This window comes from Xenopus tropicalis, chromosome 8 (assembly GCF_000004195.4).
Source record: "Xenopus tropicalis strain Nigerian chromosome 8, UCB_Xtro_10.0, whole genome shotgun sequence".
Classification (NCBI taxonomy): Eukaryota; Metazoa; Chordata; class Amphibia; order Anura; family Pipidae; genus Xenopus; species Xenopus tropicalis.
The window spans coordinates 141,197,702-141,222,268 of record NC_030684.2 but is presented as its reverse complement, the minus strand read 5'-3'; the positions used below and the strand labels follow the sequence as shown (position 1 = coordinate 141,222,268).

Genomic DNA, 24,567 nt, shown 5'->3' with positions numbered 1-24,567 from the left:
ATGGCAGCTTCTCAATCCCAGGTAAGAACATATTTAAGATAATATAAGTTATCCTTATTAACATGTATACACAGCAATTAAGCTGATAAATGGAATGGGCTCAGTTATGGGGAAAGGCTGGCCCAGTTGGGATTGGTTACACTGGGGAAGGGGCAGTTAAGGGGGGGTCACTATATATAAATATATAAGGGGGGGCAGTAATGAAATAGAGAAAGTACAGGGAAGAGCGACTAAGCTGATAAAGGGAATGGGCTCAGTTATGGGGAAAGGCTGGCCCAGTTGGGATTGGTTACACTGGGGAAGGGGCAGTTAAGGGGGGGGTCACTATATATAAATATATAAGGGGGGGCAGTAATGAAATAGAGAAAGTACAGGGAAGAGCGACTAAGCTGATAAAGGGAATGGGCTCAGTTATGGGGAAAGGCTGGCCCAGTTGGGATTGGTTACACTGGGGAAGGGGCAGTTAGGGGGGGGTCACTATATATAAATATATAAGGGGGGGCAGTAATGAAATAGAGAAAGTACAGGGAAGAGCGACTAAGCTGATAAATGGAATGGGCTCAGTTATGGGGAAAGGCTGGCCCAGTTGGGATTGGTTACACTGGGGGGGGGGGCAGTTAAGGGGGGGGGTCACTATATATAAATATATAAGGGGGGGCAGTAATGAAATAGAGAAAGTACAGGGAAGAGCGACTAAGCTGATAAAGGGAATGGGCTCAGTTATGGGGAAAGGCTGGCCCAGTTGGGATTGGTTACACTGGGGGGAAGGGGCAGTTAAGGGGGGGTCACTATATATAAATATATAAGGGGGGGCAGTAATGAAATAGAGAAAGTACAGGGAAGAGCGACTAAGCTGATAAAGGGAATGGGCTCAGTTATGGGGAAAGGCTGGCCCAGTTGGGATTGGTTACACTGGGGAAGGGGCAGTTAAGGGGGGGTCACTATATATAAATATATAAGGGGGGGCAGTAATGAAATAGAGAAAGTACAGGGAAGAGCGACTAAGCTGATAAAGGGAATGGGCTCAGTTATGGGGAAAGGCTGGCCCAGTTGGGATTGGTTACACTGGGGGGGGGGCAGTTAAGGGGGGGGGGTCACTATATATAAATATATAAGGGGGGGGCAGTAATGAAATAGAGAAAGTACAGGGAAGAGCGACTAAGCTGATAAAGGGAATGGGCTCAGTTATGGGGAAAGGCTGGCCCAGTTGGGATTGGTTACACTGGGGAAGGGGCAGTTAAGGGGGGGGGTCACTATATATAAATATATAAGGGGGGGCAGTAATGAATTAGAGAAAGTACAGGGAAGAGCGACTAAGCTGATAAAGGGAATGGGCTCATTTATGGGGAAAGGCTGGCCCAGTTGGGATTGGTTACACTGGGGGGGGGGCAGTTAAGGGGGGGTCACTATATATAAATATATAAGGGGGGGCAGTAATGAATAGAGAAAGTACAGAGAAGAGCGACTAAGCTGATAAAGGGAATGGGCTCAGTTATGGGGAAAGGCTGGCCCAGTTGGGATTGGTTACACTGGGGAAGGGGCAGTTAAGGGGGGGTCACTATATATAAATATATAAGGGGGGGGCAGTAATGAAATAGAGAAAGTACAGGGAAGAGCGACTAAGCTGATAAAGGGAATGGGCTCAGTTATGGGGAAAGGCTGGCCCAGTTGGGATTGGTTACACTGGGGGGGGGGGCAGTTAAGGGGGGGGGGTCACTATATATAAATATAAAAGGGGGGGCAGTAATGAAATAGAGAAAGTACAGGGAAGAGCGACTAAGCTGATAAAGGGAATGGGCTCAGTTATGGGGAAAGGCTGGCCCAGTTGGGATTGGTTACACTGGGGGGGGGGGGGGCAGTTAAGGGGGGGGTCACTATATATAAATATATAAGGGGGGGCAGTAATGAAATAGAGAAAGTACAGGGAAGAGCGACTAAGCTGATAAAGGGAATGGGCTCAGTTATGGGGAAAGGCTGGCCCAGTTGGGATTGGTTACACTAGGGGGGGGGGCAGTTAAGGGGGGGTCACTATATATACATATAAAAGGGGGGGCAGTAATGAAATAGAGAAAGTACAGGGAAGAGCGACTAAGCTGATAAAGGGAATGGGCTCAGTTATGGGGAAAGGCTGGCCCAGTTGGGATTGGTTACACTGGGGGGGGGGCAGTTAAGGGGGGTCACTATATATAAATATAAAAGGGGGGGCAGTAATGAAATAGAGAAAGTACAGGGAAGAGCGACTAAGCTGATAAAGGGAATGGGCTCAGTTATGGGGAAAGGCTGGCCCAGTTGGGATTGGTTACACTGGGGGGGGGGGCAGTTAAGGGGGGGTCACTATATATAAATATATAAGGGGGGGCAGTAATGAAATAGAGAAAGTACAGGGAAGAGCGACTAAGCTGATAAAGGGAATGGGCTCAGTTATGGGGAAAGGCTGGCCCAGTTGGGATTGGTTACACTGGGGAAGGGGCAGTTAAGGGGGGGGGGTCACTATATATAAATATATAAGGGGGGGCAGTAATAAAATAGAGAAAGTACGGTACATTATCTTGAATGGAATGGGTCAATATGATATTTGGTGAAATATGGGGTATTTTATTTGAAGTGCATAGTTACCCAGCAGCTTTCAAACGGTTGACAAGTGAATGCTAGCTGCTGATTGGTTGCTATGGGTTGCTAGGCCAGTATCAGACTTTGCACTTGTTATTACATGACCAACTTAGGGTATAATATATGGGATACCAAGTCTGTGCTCCTTAGAATCTTAGGTCAAAACAGGGCAAACACAATTCCCTATGTGCGTATAATCCCGTTACGTTTGCTTCTTTTCCACATTTACTGATTTATTTTTCTCTAATAGGGAGCTGCAGCTTTGGCTTGGTATGTTTATATGAAGAAAAATGATCAGAAAAAGGTAAGTGATGTTCCTTTCTGGTGCCTTTGTGTAGGCGGCACAATTTGGGCAAAATATTATGTGAAAGAAATGCCAAGGGGGGAGATTTAGTGGGCCCCGGCGGCCCAGACCCGCCCCTTGCCGGCGCTCCCCCTGCCCGACTGTTCCTCCCATGACACGTTAAATTTATGTGCTCTGGGGAGGACGTCGGGTGGGGGCCCTGCGAGGGAGGTTAGGGGGGCCTGTGTGGGGGCGGTGCGGGCACCTGCAGGGCCCCTGGGGCGGGAGCCCCGTTGGGCTCTTCACCCAACTCTGGAAATTAAAAAATAAAATCTAAAGGAAATATAATAGACCAGCCCTGCACCAGAGTCCAATCAGAAAGGGCCAGGTAAGTAATGGGTTTACATTAGGCTGAGACTGAACCCTGTGCCATAAAGACACCCACCTTGTCACATCCATCCTCTGCCTCTCAAAAGAGAAGAGCGAACAAGGTAGAACTTTGCGCCTAGATACCGTGAATTCCAAGCATAAAAGTTTAGAAAAAGTGTGCTCAAATCAAACCCTGGTGATGCCTGAATGCCCCGTATGGCGCCTCCTGGTAATTTAAACCACAGGGGCATGGAATGTCCAAGGCATTTTATTTGTAGATGTCAATGTTAAAGGGACACTGAAGCAGGAAGTGGTGCGTGGTCTACACCTTCCCAGAACATTCCACGCGTGGACAGTTACGGTCATCGATGCACTTAAGCTTCACGTTTCCAATAACATATAGCTTCCCATGGAAGGAGCGCCAAATCATATCCCTAAACTTAGGGGGAACCCTGGGGGAATTGACTAAAGAGAGCCCTCCTCTCAACACATCATCTGGGCAATCTCTCAGGGTCCATGAAAGTCGATCTCCTTCCTAGGAGAGCACTTGATTTCACCCCCAGTAATGCACCATGGTTGCATGACTTTCAGGCCATTCATCCATTCCCCAAGACAAGGAGAGACCCATATTCTGAAGATATCTGCCCACAAAGGAGGCTTCTCCAGAAGATATCTGCCCACAAAGGAGGCTTCTCCAGAAGATATCTGCCCACAAAGGAGGCTTCTCCAGAAGATATCTGCCCACAAAGGAGGCTTCTCCAGAAGATATCTGCCCACAAAGGAGGCTTCTCCAGAAGATATCTGCCCACATAGGAGGCTTCTCCAGAAGATATCTGCCCACAAAGGAGGCTTCTCCAGAAGATATCTGCTCACAAAGGAGGCTTTTCCAGAAGGTATCTGCCCACAAAGGAGGCTTCTTCAGAAGATATCTGCCCACAAAGGAGGCTTCTCCAGAAGATATCTGCCCACAAAGGAGGCGTCTCCAGAAGATATCTGTCCACAAAGGAGGCTTCTCCAGAAGATATCTGCCCACAAAGGAGGCGTCTCCAGAAGATATCTGTCCACAAAGGAGGCTTCTTCAGAAGATATCTGCCCACAAAGAAGGCTTCTTCAGAAGATATCTGCCCACAAAGGAGGCTTCTCCAGAAGATATCTGCCCACATAGGAGGCTTCTCCAGAAGATATCTGCCCACAAAGGAGGCTTCTCCAGAAGATATCTGCCCACAAAGGAGGCTTCTGCAGAAGATATCTGCCCACAAAGGAGGCTTCTCCAGAAGATATCTGCCCACAAAGGAGGCTTCTCCAGAAGATATCTGCCCACATAGGAGGCTTCTCCAGAAGATATCTGCCCACATAGGAGGCTTCTCCAGAAGATATCTGCCCACATAGGAGGCTTCTCCAGAAGATATCTGCCCACAAAGGAGGCTTCTCCAGAAGATATCTGCCCACAAAGGAGGCTTCTCCAGAAGGAGGTTGTACTTAATAAAGTTGTTCCCAAAGAACACGCCAGGGTTTAGCATGTTAAGTCCCCCCTCCTTCCTTTGCTGGTAGGTGACATTCCTTTTGGTGAGGTTCAAGTTTCCCCACAAGAGCAGGAAGAACAGACCCCAAATCCTGCCATAGAAAGACTGAGGCAAAAGGCAAGAAAAAGTGGCACCAGACAGGTCTTGATCAAATCAACCCTCTGTTTTAGGTTATACTTTAACCCTTTCCATCAGTTGACCAACCCAGATGCAGTCGCCACCTTCAGTTCCAAGGATTTGATTTTAGGATTGGGCCACAGGGAAGACATCCAGAAGATCAAAGGCAGGATCTCCCTTCCCCATCCAGAAAGATTCACATTTGTTCCTGTTAATCAGTGACCCTGAGACCTTCGAATAGTCCTGCATGATCGGTCCCATAGAATCTACCTCCCCCACTGGGCACAGTGACCCTCAGGTGCCAGGTTGCCCCTGCCAAAGCGTCACCATCAAGCCACCTAATTAGCAGATCTATGGCAAAGACGTATAGCAGCTCAAAGGGCACCCTTGCCTGACCCAAAAGGACCCGCTAGACCAGCCATTCACAAGAGGAAGGGTTTCGGCACCGCAATACAAAACTTTAAGCCAATAGTAAACCTCCCCGGAAGACCCTCTCAGTGAGAAGCCCCCTCCCTCAGGAATTTACTTTGGCTCTTGGCTACTGGGCATGCTCAGTTCTCCTCAACTAAACACGCCCTCCAGTCTAGCAGCCAATGAAGAGATGGCACTGCTGGTTTCCATAGAAACTCTGCTCTAGCTGTGCCTTCTGCTGGAGAAACATACTTTTTTATCCTAACCTCATGTCCTGAGCTTAGCTCAACCGTTACAATACAAGTAGGACTAGTAAATTCTGATAGGTACCACACAAGATTATCACAGTAATAGCAAGTCATATAATCTTACCCCTGATAAAGGTAGACCCAGGTGCTCATGCCCCAGACCTGGGGGTACTTAATCATAGGCATGGGCTTAATCATGAGCCTATGATTAAGTACCCCCAGGTACAAAACGCGTAAGGCTTCTTTTGTTTTATGTATGGATTAAATAAACTGTAAAACTTTTTATTCACTACAAGCTACTTTTTGACTTTTTTGACATCCTGTGGAAACCGGAGTGCCTGCCTGCTTTTCTTTTTTGTGAATTCCTAGTGAGTTCTGCCTGTGTAAGCCTGCATCCTTCATTGCTTGAACTTTACAACGCACGTGTGCTGTTTGCAGATGTAAATGTCACTGAAGATGACTGAGAGGGAAAATGGCAGCTGGGTGAAAGCTGCTTTTTGGAAAAATATGATGGTGCTGGCAAAAAGAGGGGATTAGACATATGCAATATGTTACGTTTTGGGTGGGGGAGATGTGCCCAACTTATATGCATGGTAGGAGAATGTAGGGCTTTCATGGCCATTAAGGCTGAGTGTTTCATGTAGGGGGTAAATATATAAATTGGAAAAGTGAATTCTTTAGAGTATAAAAAAAGTCTGATAAAAAGCAAAATTGTTTTTGACAGCCCAAACCTGGAGACCTGATTGAGATTGAACGTGATGGGTTCAGTGAGTGGGCAGTGTATGTAGGAGGAGGCAAGGCTGTGCACTGCACCAGTAAGTACACTCATATTCACCTTTCAGCCCCAAACTGTCACTCTCGGAAATTCATATATATATATATTCCAAACGTTCCCTCCAGTTTATAACACTAACAAATCCAATCCAATTGCATCTAATGGTGCAATAACCCCACTTCAGCGTCATAATCCCGCTGATAGTGTCACAGAGGGACCGTTTTTTGGCAAGTGACCCCCATCTGAAAGCTGGAAAGGCAAAATGGGAAAGGGAAATAATTAAAAAACTGTTAAAAAAAATAAAGACTAATATCTATACAGGGGTCCTCAAACTTTTTAAACAGGGGGCCAATTCACGGTCCCTCAGGCTGTTGGGGGCTGGACTATAGTTTGTGGCTTGGCACGGCCTCACCCCTGGCTACTACCTGTCTGCCTCAGCCTGATCCTCAGTGACATGATGCCCTGGGCCCAAGGACCACACTGAGGCAGACAGGTAGTAGGCAGGGGTGAGGACGGGCGGGTAAATGACCTTGGGGGGCCGTATCCAGCCTGCGGGCCGTAGTTTGGGGGACCCCTGTTCTATAACATACCAGAAGTTAACTGAGGTTACAATTCATATGGCCATATGGAAATTCGGAAATTTGCCGCAAATCCATGCCTGCCGAATTTTTTGGCCATCGCTAGTGGTTGTCATTCTAATGCTCCCACCGTTAGTTGTGTCAATATACGCAGCAGACTTGTGCTAATAAAAAACACACATTATAGGGTGGGCAAACTACGGCTCGTGGGCCACATCCAGCCCTCCGACTCTGGGCCCTTTTTAAAGAATGGCGGGCCCTGATTGGTTGCACCCAGAGTGTGCGCATGACGTCAGCACGCACGGGGAGCAACCATATAAAAGGATGCAGCGGGGAGCCATGGTGGTGGGGGAGATGAAGGATGCTGGGAAGGACGCTGGGGGGGGGTTGGGGAATGGAGCTGGAGGATGCTGGGAGGGAGCTGGAGGATGCTGGGGGGGGAGCTGAAGGATGCTGGGGGGGAGCTGAAGGATGCTGGGGGGGAACTGAAGGATGCTGGGGGGAGCTGAAGGATGCTGGGAGAGAGCTGGAGGATGCTGGGAGAGAGCTGGAGGATGCTGGGAGGGAGCTGGAGGATGCTGGGGGGGGAGCTGAAGGATGCTGGGGGGGAGCTGAAGGATGCTGGGGGGGAACTGAAGGATGCTGGGGGGAGCTGAAGGATGCTGGGAGAGAGCTGGAGGATGCTGGGAGAGAGCTGGAGGATGCTGGGAGGGAGCTGGAGGATGCTGGGAGAGAGCTGAAGGATGCTGGGAGAGAGCTGGAGGATGCTGGGAGGGAGCTGGAGGATACTGGGGGGAGCTGAAGGATGCTGGGGGGAGCTGAAGGATGCTGGGGGGGGAGCTGAAGAATGCTGGGGGGGAGCTGAAGGATGCTGGGAGAGAGCTGGAGGATGCTGGGGGGGGAAGATGAAGGATGCTGGGGAATGGAGCTGGAGGATGCTGGGGGGGAGCTGAAGGATGCTGGGGGGGAGCTGAAGGATGCTGGGAGAGAGCTGGAGGATGCTGGGGGGAAGCTGAAGGATGCTGGGGAATGGAGCTGGAGGATGCTGGGGGGGAGCTGAAGGATGCTGGGGGGGAGCTGAAGGATGATGGGAGGGAGCTGGAGGATGCTGGGGGGGAGCTGGAGGATGCTGGGGAATGGAGCTGGAGGATGCTGGGGTGGGGAGCTGCAGGATGCTGGGGAGTGAAGTTGGAGGATGCTGGGTGGGATGCGGGGGGGGGAGCTGAGAGGCCCTGTGATTTCTGATGGCAGCCCTGGGCGTAACGCCGGCCCAGCCCGTCTGTAAGTCAATGTGGCCCCTGAGCCAAAAAGTTTGCCCACCCTGCCCTAAGTAATAATTCCAAATCCTTTTCCATCACATTAGTTGAGCAAAATAAACTTTACTTACACTGTATAAATGATTTCATTTTTTCCCCCTTTTGTCTTGGAATCTACAGTCCCAGCCGGCCGCCATTTTATTTAGTATTTCCAGCTCTAAAGCCCAAACTATAGTAGAGTAGTTGCGACAATAAACTAAAAGCCCCAAATGCTGAGAAATGAGGAATATTTATCCAATGACTGACCGGATCTTTATTCTTCCCTCAGAAGGGATCGTTGAAGAGGAAGATCTGGATACGTTGGTTGGAAGAGACCAATGGCGGGTGAATAACTCCTTGGATAAAGATCACCCACCCAAGGGGAAAGAGGACATCGTCGCATCGGCCAAAGAACAAGTCGGCAAGAAAATGGCTTCTAATCTTCAGCTGTCCCACTGTGAGCGCTTTGCTACGCGCGTGAGATACGGCAGGGACTTGGCTTCCCAGGTACAAGGATCGGTCTCATTATCACAGAAGTGGAAGAAGTTTCTCCAATATATCACACAGCACTTTATCAGAAACCAGGGCAGCTATTCATGTGCCTAGGGGGGCACAAATGGATGGGGGGCGGCTGACAGGGGGAGGGGCCTCTGGGCACCCAATGGACAAATCCACCACTAGATGGCAGCCTTGGCAAGTGTGTATTGAACAAGAATAAATATCACCTTCCCCTCTGTATCCCCTGGGCAGATTTTAATTTTGTGCCCCCTTAAGCTAGGCCAGCTCAGACTGGGCTGCCGGGAAAAAACCCAGTGGGTCCCAGTGGCCCAGACCTGACCCTTAAAGGCGCCCCCCTGATGCGTTAAACTGAGTTGTGTTCGGGAGAGGATGTCGGGCGGGGGGATTAGGGAGGCTCAGCGGGGGCCCCTATGGGGGGTTAGGGGGTACAGCAGGGGCCCCTATGGGGGGGGTTAGGGGGTGCAGCGGGGGCCCCTATGGGGGGTTAGGGGGTGCAGTGGAGGCCCCTATGGGGGGTTAGGGAGGCTCAGCAGGGGCTCCTATGGGGGGTTAGGGGGTGCAGTGGGGGCCACTATGGGGGGTTAGGGGGCACAGCGGGGGCCCCTATAGGGGGTTAGGCGGTGCAGCGGGGGCCCATATGAGGGGTTAGGGAGGCTCAGTGGGGGCCCCTATGGGGAGTTAGGGGGTGCAGTGGGGGCCCCTATGGGGGGTTAGGGGGTGCAGTTGGGGGCCCCTATGGGGGGTTAGGGAGGCTCAGCGGGGCCCCTATGGGGGGTTAGGGGGTGCAGTGGGGGCCCCTATAGGTGGGTTAGGTAGGCTCAATGGGGGCCCCTATGGGGGGTTAGGGGGTGCACTTGGGGGCGCCTATGGGGGGTTAGGTGGTGCAGCGAGGGCCCCTAGGGGGTGGAGGAATGCAGCTGTTGGGGTTGGCCCGACACCCACCAGTCCGACCCCGCTGCCCGCTATCACCCCCCCATCAATTCCGCTTGTGTACCCATAACCCCCCAGCTCACACCTCATGCTTTGGTTGGCCAATGAGAGTAAGTTTTTAGCTGTAACTGCTTAATTAGATCAACAATTATTGGAGATTCAAAGTCACCGAGGTTGGACTACGATTTATGAATTTTATATAAAGTAGAAAAGAGTAAACAAAACCCCTATGAACTTTTTCAGTGCTTCAATTGATTTAAAGCGCTCAGAGCCCAACTTGTGAATAAAATATAAAGTTCTTGCAATTATGCTATTGTTTATAAAAGTACTTGCCCTAGTGAATTATTCAATCTGTAGCCATAATAAATTATTATTAATAACGACTAGAATTAATTGCAAAAATTTCATTCAGTTAATCGATTCATGAAAGTGCCCGTGGTACAGTAATGTCAAATGAAATTCAATATGTAACCCAAGTACTTAATTAATCAAATGTGAAATTTATAGAGAGTGGAGAAGTCCCCAAAGCTGCTTATCTAATCGCTGGGACCCCACAAGCTGGAGAAGACAGGGTGCCGAGGACTGTGGTCTCGTAATTTACCTTCCCTACTTCAGTTGAAGAGTTACTTTACCTAAAAACCCACAAATCCAAGGCCCCTTAGATCTGAAAATAGATAAAGTGCAAAAGAGAAAGAGACTTGAAGTTCATCCATAACTGATTAGAACCAGCCACCCCCTCTAATAGGATCGTACTGATAAATATGAACTTTAGAGATCACTTAAAAAACAATCAATAAATGTTATTGCCGACGCGTTTCGCTTTCTCAAGTTTTGCTCAGAACAAGTTATTCTGCTAGAAGTTCTTTATTCTGCTAGATCTGTCGGCAGTCCCAACAATGAGCCAATTGGGGGTTTGGTATGGTTCCCAGTTCTGACTGTGCCAATGGTAAGCAGATCTGAATGTGGTCATAGACAACGTGCCACCTATGGCCTTGGCTTTGTGGCCTTCACAAAAATACGGGCTTTTCTGTACCACCAAACATAAGAACCTAGAAATAGGAATATATAGTGCTAATATGAGTAATCATGGGGCCCCATACTGCTGAGTGAACAGGGCCACCCAACGGATGAGTTGGACCCTCTCATGCATGACTAAGCCATTGGTCTGCCATGGCCATTCTCCAATTATGCCAGAACTCTGAGTCCAGTGTCGGGGTATTCCGGATAAGGGGTCTTTCCGTAATTTGGATCTCCATACCTTAAGTCTACTAAAAAATCAATAAAACATTAATTAAACCCAATAGGATTGTTTTGCCTCCAATAAGGGGTAATTATATCTTAGTTGGGATCAAGTACAGGTACTGTTTTATTATTACAGAGAAAAGGGAATCATTTAACCATTAAATAAACCCAATAGGGCTGTTCTGCCCCCAATAAGGGGTAATTATATCTTAGTTGGGATCAAGTACAGGTACTGTTTTATTATTACAGAGAAAAGGGAATCATTTAACCATGAAATAAACCCAATAGGGCTGTTCTGCCCCCAATAAGGGGTAATTATATCTTAGTTGGGATCAAGTACAGGTACTGTTTTATTATTACAGAGAAAAGGGAATCATTTAACCATTAAATAAACCCAATAGGGCTGTTCTGCCCCCAATAAGGGGTAATTATATCTTAGTTGGGATCAAGTACAGGTACTGTTTTATTATTACAGAGAAAAGGGAATCATTTAACCATGAAATAAACCCAATAGGGCTGTTCTGCCCCAATAAGGGGTAATTATATCTTAGTTGGGATCAAGTACAGGTACTGTTTTATTATTACAGAGAAAAGGGAATCATTTAACCATGAAATAAACCCAATAGGGCTGTTCTGCCCCAATAAGGGGTAATTATATCTTAGTTGGGATCAAGTACAGGTACTGTTTTATTATTACAGAGAAAAGGGAATCATTTTAAAAAATGTGAATTATTTGATTAAAATGGAGTCTATGGGAGATGGCCTTTCCATAATTCGGAACTTTCTCGATAATGGGTTTCCGGATAAGGGGTCCCATACCTGTATAAGTTTTCTTATTTCCAAATAAGGTTTTTCAGTTATTGGTGCTTCCGTAGGAGTTCGGGTTGATTTGGCTATATTTATTTATTATATAGAATCTGAATTTTATACAGTGTCTTCTATTGTTTGCCTTTATGTTTTATGACTCCCTGTAACTCCCCGATACCCTCTCTAGGCTTTGAAATAAGAAAATAAAATGGGTTCATTCATTTCTGAATAGAGAGGGATATACCTATCAACCTGGTGTGTGCCTTTCTATATAAGATATAGGTCTATATTAATATTAAAAGTGATGATGATGATGGTGAATATGTTTAACCCTATAAGTTCAGACACAGTGTCGCCATGATAGTACATTATATCATACAGGGTCACTGATTTCATGTAAATATTAATATTATTAGTAGTTTATTGGGGTTAAGGATCCCAGTTATAACCTTAAAAGGGGTTAAAATACCAGTGAATTAAGTTTTTTTGTCTCTTTAGCCTGGGAAGCTAAACTGTAACCCTGAGCCGCTCATGGGATTGTACCAGCCCAACTGGCAACCATATATTCATCAATAAAAGCCAAGTATAATCTGATTTATTTCTGTTTTGTCACGTACTGAGCTTGTGCTGCTCATAGAATTAGGGGGGCACATTGTGTAGGGCCCTTATATATCTGGGGATCCTGCTTCTCTGTCATTGGGTAGCTCAGCAGTATCAGCAGTCTCATCTACAAAACCAATGAGAGGAAAAGCTGATTATCTGATAATAATGATGAGATTGGATTAGATTGGATTGGTTCCCAGGGGTATTGGGGGGGGGGGGTAAGTACATCCTATGAATCCTTTAGCTTCTGGCGAAACACCAAAAGAATCTTCTGCTCCAAAAAGTTCTCAGTACATTCAGTCATATATTTCTCAGTGCATTTACATTGAGGTGACCATTTGTCCCCGTTTCCTGGGGACAGGTCCCTTTTTCCAGATTTGGTGCCCTGTGGGAAAAGTGACCCCCGTGACCAGTTCCCTTTCGCTGATATAGGCTTTAAAAGTCCTTTTGCAATGTCTTAAATGTCCCCATGTAAAATCTAATCTGATTTGAGCACATACATGCCTTTCAGAGTCAGGGCTTCTCTGTCTTCTGTGCCTTATTGGTTAATTAATTGGGCACCAACACTGTGGGGGAGATTAACACTATTACTGGCAGGTTCCAACCAACCTTGGTCCCCCCTGTGCTATTGCACCATATGAGCTGACCGAGTGTATTCATCACATGATGGAACTTGACTAATAGTATATGGAATGCTATTTCTTTCTATATCCCCTTTGGGGCACCAATGGGAGGTTTTTAATTATATTCTCAGTACATTCAGCCATATAATTCTCAGTGCACTTACACTGGTTTGCACCGTGTAACTTGCAGAGCAGAGACCTGCGGCTCCCTGAATAAATGATTGCCCGGCTTAGGGGAGTGAGTCAGAAAAAAAACATTGATGGGCCCTGAGGGCGAGAGACCTGATATTCTCCCAACGCCCATTTCCAACAACAAAACCGTCTCCTTATTTCAGAAACTGGTAAGACTTGTTTGGTCTCATCCCGCTCACAGGGATTTACTGATAATATTGTATTTATCCATAGACAATCAGATATACAACAAGGAGATGCCCGTGTAGGGGACTGAAGATTTAGTTGCCCTTTATTCAGGCAGGCCTGTATATCCTTTAGCTTCTGAAGAAACAACACCAAAAGCTTCTGCTCCATTTCAGGGGAAGAGTTACCATTGGTGGAACAAGGTGGGTGAGAATCAGTTTTAGGGTCACATTTACCCAAGAATATGGAAGATATTAGGTGTTTCATGGTGAAAGAGGGACCCCCAATAGTTCCTGCACAGGATCTCCCCAATCCCCTGCTGTATCTCAGCACATAATAAGGCAGCTCCAGCCTCTATCCGCCTCTAATAATAACCTGACTGTCCCTTAACTACAAGTCCCTACAGCTATGGTAGCACTGCTCAGGGTTTATGGGTAAGTGCTGCCAACCCATCAAGGTCTCCCACTGATACACAACTGTAAGGGCCGGGTTGTAAATTCATGGAATGCCCAACAATGGCTGTCTCTCATTTACTTGGGAATCTGCACAATAAGAAGCAAAGCCAATTGGCCCTAATGTTGCTGTTTGTTGGCCTCTGCTTAAGCTCTACTGAAGTTCTACTGGTAGGTTCCAACCAACCCTTGGTCCCCCCTGTGCTACGGCACCATATGAGCTGACCGAGTGTATGTTACTCACATGATGGAACTTGACCAATAGTATATGGAATGCTATTTCTTTCTATATCTGCTTTGGGCACCAATGTGAGGTTTTCAACTATATTCTCAGTACATTCAGGGGGGCACAGAGGCCCCAGGATTACGTATAAATCAGGGGAGCGCAGAGGCCACAATGAGAGATTCCAGCCTGTAAGAGAAAGAAGCAGTAATGGTGTTGTACCCTACAACTGGACAGTGTTGTCCCTTTGGCTCTCTATTAGAGTTGCTACCTGGGCAGTAACAATTATGCTTGATGTCAATTAATAGGGGGAAAAAACATTCATATATATATAGGAAGGCCAGTATTTTAGACAAAACTACTCTCTATGGAGCCTCTGGGTGTGCTGGGAGCTCCTGAGATGCACCCTGGGTTATATCTGCATACCTCCCAATTGTCCCATTTTGGCAGGACAGTCCTGATTGTGCAACCCACTGTGCAACTTCCCGCTGTCAGACATTCTCTGGCTAGGAGCACTCTCCTTATTGTCAAAGATGGTGGCACCATCTGCACCGGCGTCGTTGCACCAGTGTATGATGTCATTGCACTTAGCACCAAATTCAAAGTTAAAAGGACGTCAAAGACCCAGGTTCAATGCCCAAATATAGGCCTTTCTTATGGAAGTTCCTCTGTGCTCCTAAATTGCCATTTTGGTTTGATCCTTCAGTGCCTGACTTTTTGCCTAGCTTCTGACTAAGTTGATTGCTGCCTGCCCTGATATTTTGCCTGTATATGACTACGTGCTTCTTAACCCATTGGATACTGCAAATTGGACTTTCTGAACTTAACCTTCTTCCCTGGTCCTGACTACAATCCTGGCAGGAGCCAAACAGGCCCTGGCACCCACGTTGCTCCTCTTCTTTTCTTCTCCACTTTCTGCTCCTTGAGAAAATTCCAAGATGGCTGTGCTCTCCATTGTGAAATGCACATTTTCTGCATTGATATTACTGGCATGTCTGGAATTAATGGAGAGCTTATTGGCAGTGATCCCACTGGATTGCCGAGGGTTAATGGAGGGTTCAAAAGTCATTTCTACAGTTAACGTACTGGCATGTCTGGACTTTATATAATGGAATGTTAATATACCTGTTATCCAATTTCTGGAGTAATTATACTAGCATGTCTGGGGTGTATTTTGGTAAAATGTTTTCTTATTTAAATTTAGGGGCTTGGTCACAAAGTAGTTGTGGCAAAAATGTTCACGTGGCAGATCTTTGTTTTCCATTTTTTCTTTTTAGAAATTTTGAGAGGTACGTATATGTAATAGTCCCTCATTAGTTTTATAAATTGGGATCAAATAAAATTAAGGAGTTAACAGGAAGTTAAATTCCAAGTAATAGACACACCCAGCCCTGTGTGGGAGGGATCTGAGCAAACACGTTCCTAGTGGTTTTGCAGGGAAAGAACAACATCACATTCTCTCTTCTGCTTCCAGAGATGGCGGCTGCTGGTCTTGGAGATCATCTCACCTGCTCCATCTGCCTGAGCATTTATACTGATCCCGTGTCCCTGCCCTGTGGCCATAACTTCTGCCAGGGCTGCATTGGGAGATCATGGGACTCTCAGGAGGGATCCGGGGCTTATTCCTGCCCTGAATGCAGAGCGGGGCATCCGGAGCGCCCAGCCTTACAGAGGAACAGAACCCTGGGGAACATAGCAGAGCAATTCCTTTCTACTCACCCAGAGCATGATGGGACTGAGACCTCTGGGAATAGAAGATGCTCTGCACACAAAAAGATCCTGGAGTATTACTGCCCTAAGGATGGTACCTGTGTCTGTGTGTCTTGCTGCCTGGCTGGGGAGCACCGGGGCCACAAGGTGGAGCTGCTGAGTGAGGCCTCTCAGAGGCAGAGACAGACCCTGAGGAAGGATCTGAGAAATCTAAACCTTGGGAGAGAGGTGAATGAGAGAGGAGCCCAGAGGCTGCAGGAGCGCATTAAAGAAGTGGAATCGAAGGCAGCCGGCGAGACAGAGAGAGTCGCTGCCTATTTCAGGGACATCAGGGAGCGGATGGAAGCCTTCGAGGCCCAACTCACAAGTGACATCTCCGGGCAGAAAGAGAGGCTTTTACAGCCATTCACAAGTCAAATTTCCCAGCTGGAAAGAGAGACAGACGAGCTGTCTAAGAGGATCCATGACATCGAAGAGCTGAGTTACATAAGAGACCCACTCACGTTCCTACAGGCGCTGAAATCAGCTGGAGTTGTGGGGACAGAGAGTGGGGGCACAGGGAGAGGGGAAATACCGATCCCTAATGTAGGGGATATGGATGTGGCTCGGGTCTCTGATACATTAGTCCCAGGCTTGGCCGGGATTGTGCAGCAGGTAATACACAGTAGGCTCTATGGGCAGAGGGCAACAAACCTGTTACTGGATTCAACCAGGGCTGGGGCAAATATCTGTGTATCAGAGGACAGAAAATATGCAAACTATGAAGATAATTTCCAGCAGCCAAATATACCCGAGAAGTATAAGGATGTGCAGGTTTTAAGCACTAGAATTTTCACCTCAGGGCGACATTACTGGGATGTTATGGGCAGTGAATCAGGCAACTGGTGGGTCGGGGTGGCCTATCCCAGTATAGAGAAGAAAGGAGAGGAGTCCTGTATTGGGAATAATAATAAGTTCTGGTGTTTGCACAGAAGGCGGGATGCTTATTCAGTGAGGCACAACAGTAAAGTTACTGATTTACGTCTTAGAGCTCTGTGCAGTAGGATCAGGGTCTCATTGGACTACGAGGCCGGACGCCTGTCTTTTTATGAGCTGAGTGAGCCAATCAGGCACTTACACACCTACACTGCCCAATTCACTGAGCCCCTCCATGCTGCATTCTGGGTATGGAGATGGAAGTCAGATGATGTCTGGGTGAATATCATTAGTTAGGGCTCTGCCCTCTGCCCACCAGGCAGTGGCTAAACTACCTTACAGCAGACCCCGTGGTTGTGGGGTGGCCCAAGGGACAGGGGGGTCCAGGCCATGGGGTCTGCTCTATGGTAGTCCCTCTTGCAAATGAAGTTAAAACTGCCACCCACAGCAAGTAAGTGAGAGGAAGGTGGACAACACCTGACAGTGAGGGAGAGTGGCGCGGGATGGGAGGGTTTCCATGTATGCAAGGTGACAGTGTGCACCGGGCACCATCATAGCTACTCCGCTGCAAACCTATTCCCAAAGCTGCCCGTAGCCTGGTGATGCCAGGAAAATATTGGGGCCATGTTTATGTTGGGCATTTTCCATAGCACTGACTGGGTGGCCATTGGAATTTAGCGACTCAGATACACTGCAGTGCCTGTCCGGAATTCCATATATTGCTTTTATTCATATAAAAAGGTTACACCAATATCAATTGAATCATTCTGCCCCTTAGCCCTCAGTGCCCTGCTGGGTGCCCCTTGGTGCTCAGTCAGTGAGTGATGGCCACTACACATACAGTGTAACTGCTAGTTGATCAAAAGAAAATAGGTAAATAATTGTAAGCCTTTCCATTTTGCCTCACAGCTGGCAATTCTTTCCTGACTCCAAAAGGATAGAACAGGAACGTTTTTCCAGGCAATGATTACGTTTATTAAAAGGAAATAATGACGCTAACACAGTTTAAATAATATCTGCGTTCGATAAATTTATTGTTTTTAATGAATCATTGATTTTTTTTCTTTTCTTTGGATTCTAGTTTTATGAGATATTGATTCTCTTTTTAATGGAATTAATAAAAAGTTATATTTTAATGCTAAAGACACCAAATCAACTTTGTATATACCGTATTTAACTGTTTTATTATTACAGAGAAAAGGGAATCATTTAACCATGAAATAAACCCAATAGGGCTGTTCTGCCCCAATAAGGGGTAATTATATCTTAGTTGGGATCAAGTACAGGTACTGTTTTATTATTACAGAGAAAAGGGAATCATTTAACCATTAAATAAACCCAATAGGGCTGTTCTGCCCCAATAAGGGGTAATTATATCTTAGTTGGGATCAAGTACAGGTACTGTTTTATTATTACAGAGAAAAGGGAATCATTTAACCATGAAATAAACCCAATAGGGCTGTTCTGCCCCTAATAAGGGGTAATTTACAGTGCATCAAGAACATTGGGCATCTCTCCTTCATGCTTAATGGCTGATCCCAAAAGCCTTTAACGTGTCCATACAGGTCAGTCCCACAGTAGAATGACTGACCCAAACATCTCACAACCAGTAGCTGCTTCTATACACTACAGTTCATGCAGTTACCAAACCTCTCCCAAACTGCCTCACTGGCTGTTGCTATGCCTGGGAGCTCTTCGGATGCATTGGGTTATCTATGTAATAAAGTGGGATATAAGATTGAGAATCGAAGAGTTAACAGAAAGTTAAATTCCAAGTAATAGACACACCCAGCCCTGTGTGGGAGGGATCTGAGCAAACACGTTCCTAGGGGTTTTGGAGAGAAAGAACAACATCACCTTCTCTGTTCCGCTTTCAACAATGGCGGCTGCTGATATGAGAGTCGAGCTGACCTGCTCCATCTGCCTGAGCATTTATATTGATCCCGTGTCCCTGCCCTGTGGCCATAACTTCTGCCAGGGCTGCATTGAGAGATCATGGGACTCTCAGGGATCCGGGGCTTATTCCTGCCCTGAATGCAGAGCGGGGCATCAGGAGCGCCCAACCTTACAGAGGAACAGAACCCTGGGGAACATAGCAGAGCAATTCCTTTCTACTCACCCAGAGCATGATGGGACTGAGACCTCTGGGAATAGAAGATGCTCTGCACACAATGAGCCCCTAATTTATTACTGCACTATTGACGGGGCCCTTGCCTGTATGACCTGCTGCCTGGCCGGGGAGCATTGGGGCCACAGGGCCCTGGTGCTGAGTGAGGCCTCTCAGAGGCAGAGACAGACCCTGAGGGATGATCTGAGAAATCTAAACCTTGGGAGAGAGGTGAATGAGAGAGGAGCCCAGAGGCTGCAGGAGCGCATTAAAGAAGTGGAATCGAAGGCAGCTGGCGAGACAGAGAGAGTCGCTGCCTATTTCAGGGACATCAGGGAGCGGATGGAAGCCTTCGAGGCCCAACTCACAAGTGACATCTCCGGGCAGAAAGAGAGGCTTTTACAGCCATTCACAAGTCAAATTTCCCAGCTGGAAAGAGAGAATGATGAGCTGTCCAAGAGGATCCATGACATTGAGGAGCTGAGTTACATAAGAGACCCACTCACGTTCCTACAGGCGCTGAAATCAGCTGGAGTTGTGGGGACAGAGAGTGGGGGCACAGGGAGAGGGGAAATACCGATCCCTAATGTAGGGGATATGGATGTGGCTCGGATCTCAGATACATTAGTCCCAGGCTTGGCCGGGATTGTGCAGCAGGTAACACACAGGAGGCTCTATGGGCAGAATGCAGCACACATGTTCCTGGACCCGGGCAGGGCTGGGCCGAATATACGGGTATCGGGGGACAGGAAACTGGCGTACCACGAGGATCATATCCAAAGGCCATATATACCAGAGAGGTATCAGGATGCTCAGGTTTTAAGCAGCGCAGTTTTCAACTCGGGGCACCATTACTGGGATGTGGATGCCAGTGAATTTGGGGACGTGAGATTAGGGGTGGTTTATACCAGTGGGGGGACACATCCTTTCATTGGGGATGATTATAAGTCCTGGTGTTTGTTTAGATGCTTTAATAATACAGCATTCTTAGTGAAACACAGTAATATGCACCTAACGTTACCCCACGTCCCGTCCTCCTGCAGGAGATTCCGGGTCTCGCTGGACTACAAGGCCGGGCAACTGTCCTTTTATGAGCTGAGTGAGCCAATCAGGCGCTTACACACCTACACTGCCAAATTCACTGAGCCCCTCCGTGCTGCATTCTGGGTATGGAGATATGAATCAAATGATGCCTGGCTGAGAATCCTTAGTTAGGGCTCTGCCCAACAGGGAGCCTATTCCCAAAGTTGCTCTTAGATGCCAGGAAAGAAAAGAAGTGTTGGGGCCATGTTTATGTTGGGCGTGTCCCCTAGGTGGCCAAGTGTTGGGGCCATGTTTATGTTGGGCGTGTCCCCTAGGTGGCCAAGTGTTGGGGCCATGTTTATGTTGGGCGTGTCCCCTAGGTGGCCATGTGTTGGGGCCATGTTTATGTTGGGCGTGTCCCCTAGGTGGCCAAGTATTGGGACCATGTTTATGTTGGGCGTGACCCCTAGTTGGCCAAGTATTGGGGCCATGTTTATGTTGGGCGTGACCCCTAGTTGGCCAAGTATTGGGACCATGTTTATGTTGGGCGTGACCCCTAGGTGGCCAAGTATTGGGACCATGTTTATGTTGGGCATGACCCCTAGTTGGCCAAGTATTGGGGCCATGTTTATGTTGGGCATGACCCCTAGGTGGCCAAGTATTGGGACCATGTTTATGTTGGGCATGACCCCTAGGTGGCCAAGTATTGGGACCATGTTTATGTTGGGCGTGACCCCTAGGTGGCCAAGTGTTAGGGCCATGTTTATGTTGGGCATGACCCCTAGGTGGCCAAGTGTTAGGGCCATGTTTATGTTGGGCATGACCCCTAGGTGGCCAAGTGTTGGGGCCATGTTTATGTTGGGCATGACCCCTAGGTGGCCAAGTGTTGGGGCCATGTTTATGTTGGGCATCTCCCCCTAAGCTTGTAAGCTCTAAGCTTCACTGGGAATAATTTATAAAAACTGAGCACATTTGCCTCTGGTTAGTAACCCACCCATGGCATTTGCCCAGTGTTTATAAATGAGCCCCACATTTTCTTACCAATGGTATCAGTTTTCTTATTTCCAAATAAGGTTTTTTTCAGTTATTGGTGCTTCCGTAGGAGTTTGGGTTGATTTGGGTGTCGGGCTTTATTATATAGAATCTGAATTTTATACAGTGTCTTCATGGGATTGTTCCAGCCCAACTGGCAACCATATATCCATCAATAAAAGCCAAGTATAATCTGATTTATTTCTGTTTTGTCATCATTTTGTGCTCATAGTGGGAAACCTAAAGGCACTAAAAGCTTCACTTTCCCATGATTTGTATGAGATACAGAGAGGGGCACAAGTACCAGCATGCCCGCGTATCTATTGCCCCCAGCGATAGGGTCGGTATCTCAGCATTTCTGGGAAGGGAGGGGAAGCGATTTAGTTTAACCCTGTGTTTGTTTGGAAGGATCCCCCGGCCAAGCTAAACACAATATATACCCCCCTGTACTGAGCTTGTGCTGCTCATAGAATTAGGGGGACACATTGTGTAGGGCCCTTATATATCTGGGGATCCTGCTTCTCTCTCATTGGGTAGCTCAGCAGTATCAGCAGTCTCATCTACAAAACCAATGAGAGGAAAAGATGATTATCTGATAATAATGATGAGATTGGATCAGATTGGATTGGTTCCCCGGGGGTTGAGGGGGGTAAGTACATCCTATGAAACCTTTAGCTTCTGGAGAAACACCAAAAGCTTCTTCTGCTCCATTTCAGGGGAAGAGTTACCATTGGTGGAACAAGGTGGGTGAGAATCAGTTTTAGGGTCACATTTACCCAAGAATATGGAAGATATTAGGTGTTTCATGGTGAAAGAGGGACCCCCAAATGTTCCTGCACAGGATCTCCCCAATCCCCTGCTGTATCTCAGCACATAATAAGGCAGCTCCAGCCTCTATCAGCCTCTAGTAATAACCTGACTGTCCCTTAACTACAAGTCCCTACAGCTATGGTAGCACTGCTCAGGGTTTATGGGTAAGTGCTGCCAACCCATCGAGGTCTCCCACTGATACACAACTGTAAGGGCCGGGTTGTAAATTCATGGAATGCCCAACAATGGCTGTCTCTCATTTACTTGGGAATCTGCACAATAAGAAGCAAAGCCAATTGGCCCTAATGTTGCTGTTTGTTGGCCTCTGCTTAAGCTCTACTGAAGTTCTACTGGCAGGTTCCAACCAACCCTTGGTCCCCCCTGTGCTACGGCACCATATGAGCTGACCGAGTGTATGTTCATCACATGATGGAACTTGACCAATAGTATATGGAATGCTATTTCTTTCTATATCCCCTTTGGGCACCAATGGGAGGTTTTCAATTATATTCTCAGTACATTCAGCCATATAATTCTCTGGTTTGCACCGTGTAATGATTTCCCGGCTTAGGGGAGTGAGTCAGAAAAAAAACATAGTGGGCCCTGAGGGCGAGAGACCTGATATTCTCCCAACGCCCATTTCCAACAACAAAACCGTCTCCTTATTTCAGAAACTGGTAAGACTTGTTTGGTCTCATCCCGCTCACAGGGATTTACTGATAATATTGTATTTATCCATAGACAATTAGATATACAACAAGGAGATGCCCGTGTAGGGGACTGAAGATTTAGTTGCCCTCTATTCAGGCAGGCCTGTATATCCATTGCCCCCAGCAGTAGGGTCGGTATCTCAGCATTTCTGTTAAGGCAGGGAAAGTGGTTTGGTTTAACTCTCTGACAGCCGTAATAATAATAGCCGCGGGCGACAAAAGAATAGTCATGGGCGACGAAATAATAGCTGCGGGTGACGAAATAATAGCTGCGGGCGACGAAATAATAGCTGCGGGCGACAAAGTAATAGCCGCGGGCAACGAAATAATAGCCGCGGGCAACGAAATAATAGCTGTGCGACTAAATAATAGCCGCGGGCGACAAAGTAATAGCTGCGGGCAACGAAATAATAGCCGCGGGCAACGAAATAATAGTTGTGCGACTAAATAATAGCCGCGGGCGACAAAGTAATAGCTGCGGGCAACGAAATAATAGCCGCGGGCAACAAAATAATAGCTGTGCGACTAAATAATAGCCGCGGGCGACGAAATAATAGCTGCGGGCAACAAAATAATAGCTGCGCGACTAAATAATAGCCTCGGGCGACGAAATAATAGCTGCGGGCAACAAAATAATAGCCGTGCGACTAAATAAAAGCCGCGGGCAATGAAATAATAGCTGCGGGCAACAAAATAATAGCCGCGCGACTAAATAAAAGCCGCCGGCGACAAAGTAATAGCCGCGGGCAACGAAATAATAGCCGCGGGCAACGAAATAATAGTTGTGCGACTAAATAATAGCCGCGGGCGACAAAGTAATAGCTGCGGGCAACGAAATAATAGCCGCGGGCAACAAAATAATAGCTGTGCGACTAAATAATAGCCGCGGGCGACAAAGTAATAGCTGCGGGCAACGAAATAATAGCCGCGGGTAATGAAATAATAGCTGCGCGACGAAATAATAGCCGCGGGCGACGAAATAATAGCTGCGGGCAACAAAATAATAGCTGCGCGACTAAATAATAGCCGCGGGCGACGAAATAATAGCTGCGGGCAACAAAATAATAGCCGTGCGACTAAATAAAAGCCGCGGGCAATGAAATAATAGCTGCGGGCAACAAAATAATAGCCGTGCGACTAAATAAAAGCCGCCGGCGACAAAGTAATAGCCGCGGGCAACGAAATAATAGCCGCGGGCAACGAAATAATAGCTGCGCGACTAAATAATAGCTGCAGGCGACAAAGTAATAGCCGCGACGACGAAATAATAGCTGCGGGCAACAAAATAATAGCCGTGCGACTAAATAATAGCCGCGGGCAACAAAGTAATAGCCGCGGGCAACGAAATAATAGCCGCGGGCAACGAAATAATAGCTGCGCGACTAAATAATAGCCGCAGGCGACAAAGTAATAGCCACAGGCAACGAAATAATAGCCGCGCGACAAAATAATAGCCGTGGACGGCAATTTTTTTTGCCAACGTTTTCAGCTGTTTCGCGAGTTTTTCGCCGTTTCGCGGATCTTTTGAAAGATTCGCTAATTTTTCAGCGAAGTGAAATGGAACAGATTCGCTCATCACTATTAGGGACTCCTCTTGGGAGCTGAACAATCTGTTAAAAAAAATCCCTGGTGTAAATTTTAGAAATGGTATAATCTGTCTGAAGAAGATCCGCCCGTGTTTTAGTAAAAGTTTTTTTATCTGATCAACTCCCCTGTATAATTGGGTTGGGGGGGGGTTTATATAATTAATGGCACCACTTGGCATGAGAAAATTACAGCAAAAATATGTGAATTACAATCCTTTTATTAGTTGGCCATTTATAGTAGAAGGAAAGTCATTTTGGCATTTTACTGCCAATAGATTTGCCACATTAGTGCCACCTAGAACGCTATATTTATTCTGCAGAAAGCTTTACCATACCCGAGTAACAGCCCTAGTAGCTCCCTCTGTTTGTTTAAGATAGCAGCTGCCATTTTAGCTTGGTCTCAGTAGCTTCCTGCTGCAGCTCTGGCTGCTGGTAGCTCAGATCTCACATTCTAATGGGAGGGGGAGTGAATTCTTATGGGAGGAGGGAGCAGGAGAGAGGAGAGAGCTGCACAGACTCTGGCCCCAGTAATGAAGGATGAAGTCTGACACAGACGAACATGTTTACTAAAAAAGGAGACAAGAAATCCTGTGTTTCTTTTGATAGAGGACTCAGTGCAGCGTTTCTGTGAGTGCTTATGGCTGTATTTACATTTCTGATAAAGTTTACTGAGTTTGTACCTTTCCTTCTATGGCAGAATTCAAGAACT

At 47.1% G+C, this 24,567-nt stretch overlaps 3 protein-coding genes across 3 annotated transcripts; all 3 read left to right on the top strand.

The window, feature by feature from the left end:
* On the top strand, positions 1-8,815 carry LOC116406863 (phospholipase A and acyltransferase 4-like). The gene is made up of 4 exons (XM_031891846.1): positions 1-21; positions 2,861-2,914; positions 6,286-6,376; positions 8,499-8,815. Exons 1-4 carry the CDS (start codon positions 1-3, stop codon positions 8,813-8,815), a joined length of 483 nt encoding a protein of 160 aa, XP_031747706.1.
* Positions 8,816-15,426: 6,611 nt separating this feature from the next.
* LOC100495931 (E3 ubiquitin-protein ligase TRIM7) lies at positions 15,427-17,733 on the top strand. The gene has a single exon (XM_018089737.2). The coding sequence runs from the start codon at positions 15,442-15,444 to the stop codon at positions 16,885-16,887; it is 1,446 nt and encodes a 481-aa protein (XP_017945226.2). The 5' UTR covers positions 15,427-15,441; the 3' UTR covers positions 16,888-17,733.
* Positions 17,734-18,469: 736 nt separating this feature from the next.
* On the top strand, positions 18,470-19,912 carry LOC116406862 (tripartite motif-containing protein 12A-like). The gene has a single exon (XM_031891845.1). It carries the CDS (start codon positions 18,470-18,472, stop codon positions 19,910-19,912), a length of 1,443 nt encoding a protein of 480 aa, XP_031747705.1.
* The last annotated feature ends 4,655 nt before the right edge of the window (positions 19,913-24,567 follow it).

Bases quoted from the DNA above. Each gene is read 5' to 3' on its own strand.
- LOC100495931 (XM_018089737.2), top strand. From the start codon at position 15,442: ATGGCGGCTGCTGGTCTTGGAGATCATCTCACCTGCTCCATCTGCCTG.
- LOC116406862 (XM_031891845.1), top strand. From the start codon at position 18,470: ATGGCGGCTGCTGATATGAGAGTCGAGCTGACCTGCTCCATCTGCCTG.
- LOC116406863 (XM_031891846.1), top strand. From the start codon at position 1: ATGGCAGCTTCTCAATCCCAG. The intron at 22-2,860 runs GTAAGAACATAT...TTTCTCTAATAG, and splicing joins TGGCAGCTTCTCAATCCCAG to GGAGCTGCAGCTTTGGCTTG. The intron at 6,377-8,498 runs GTAAGTACACTC...TTCTTCCCTCAG, and splicing joins CAAGGCTGTGCACTGCACCA to AAGGGATCGTTGAAGAGGAA.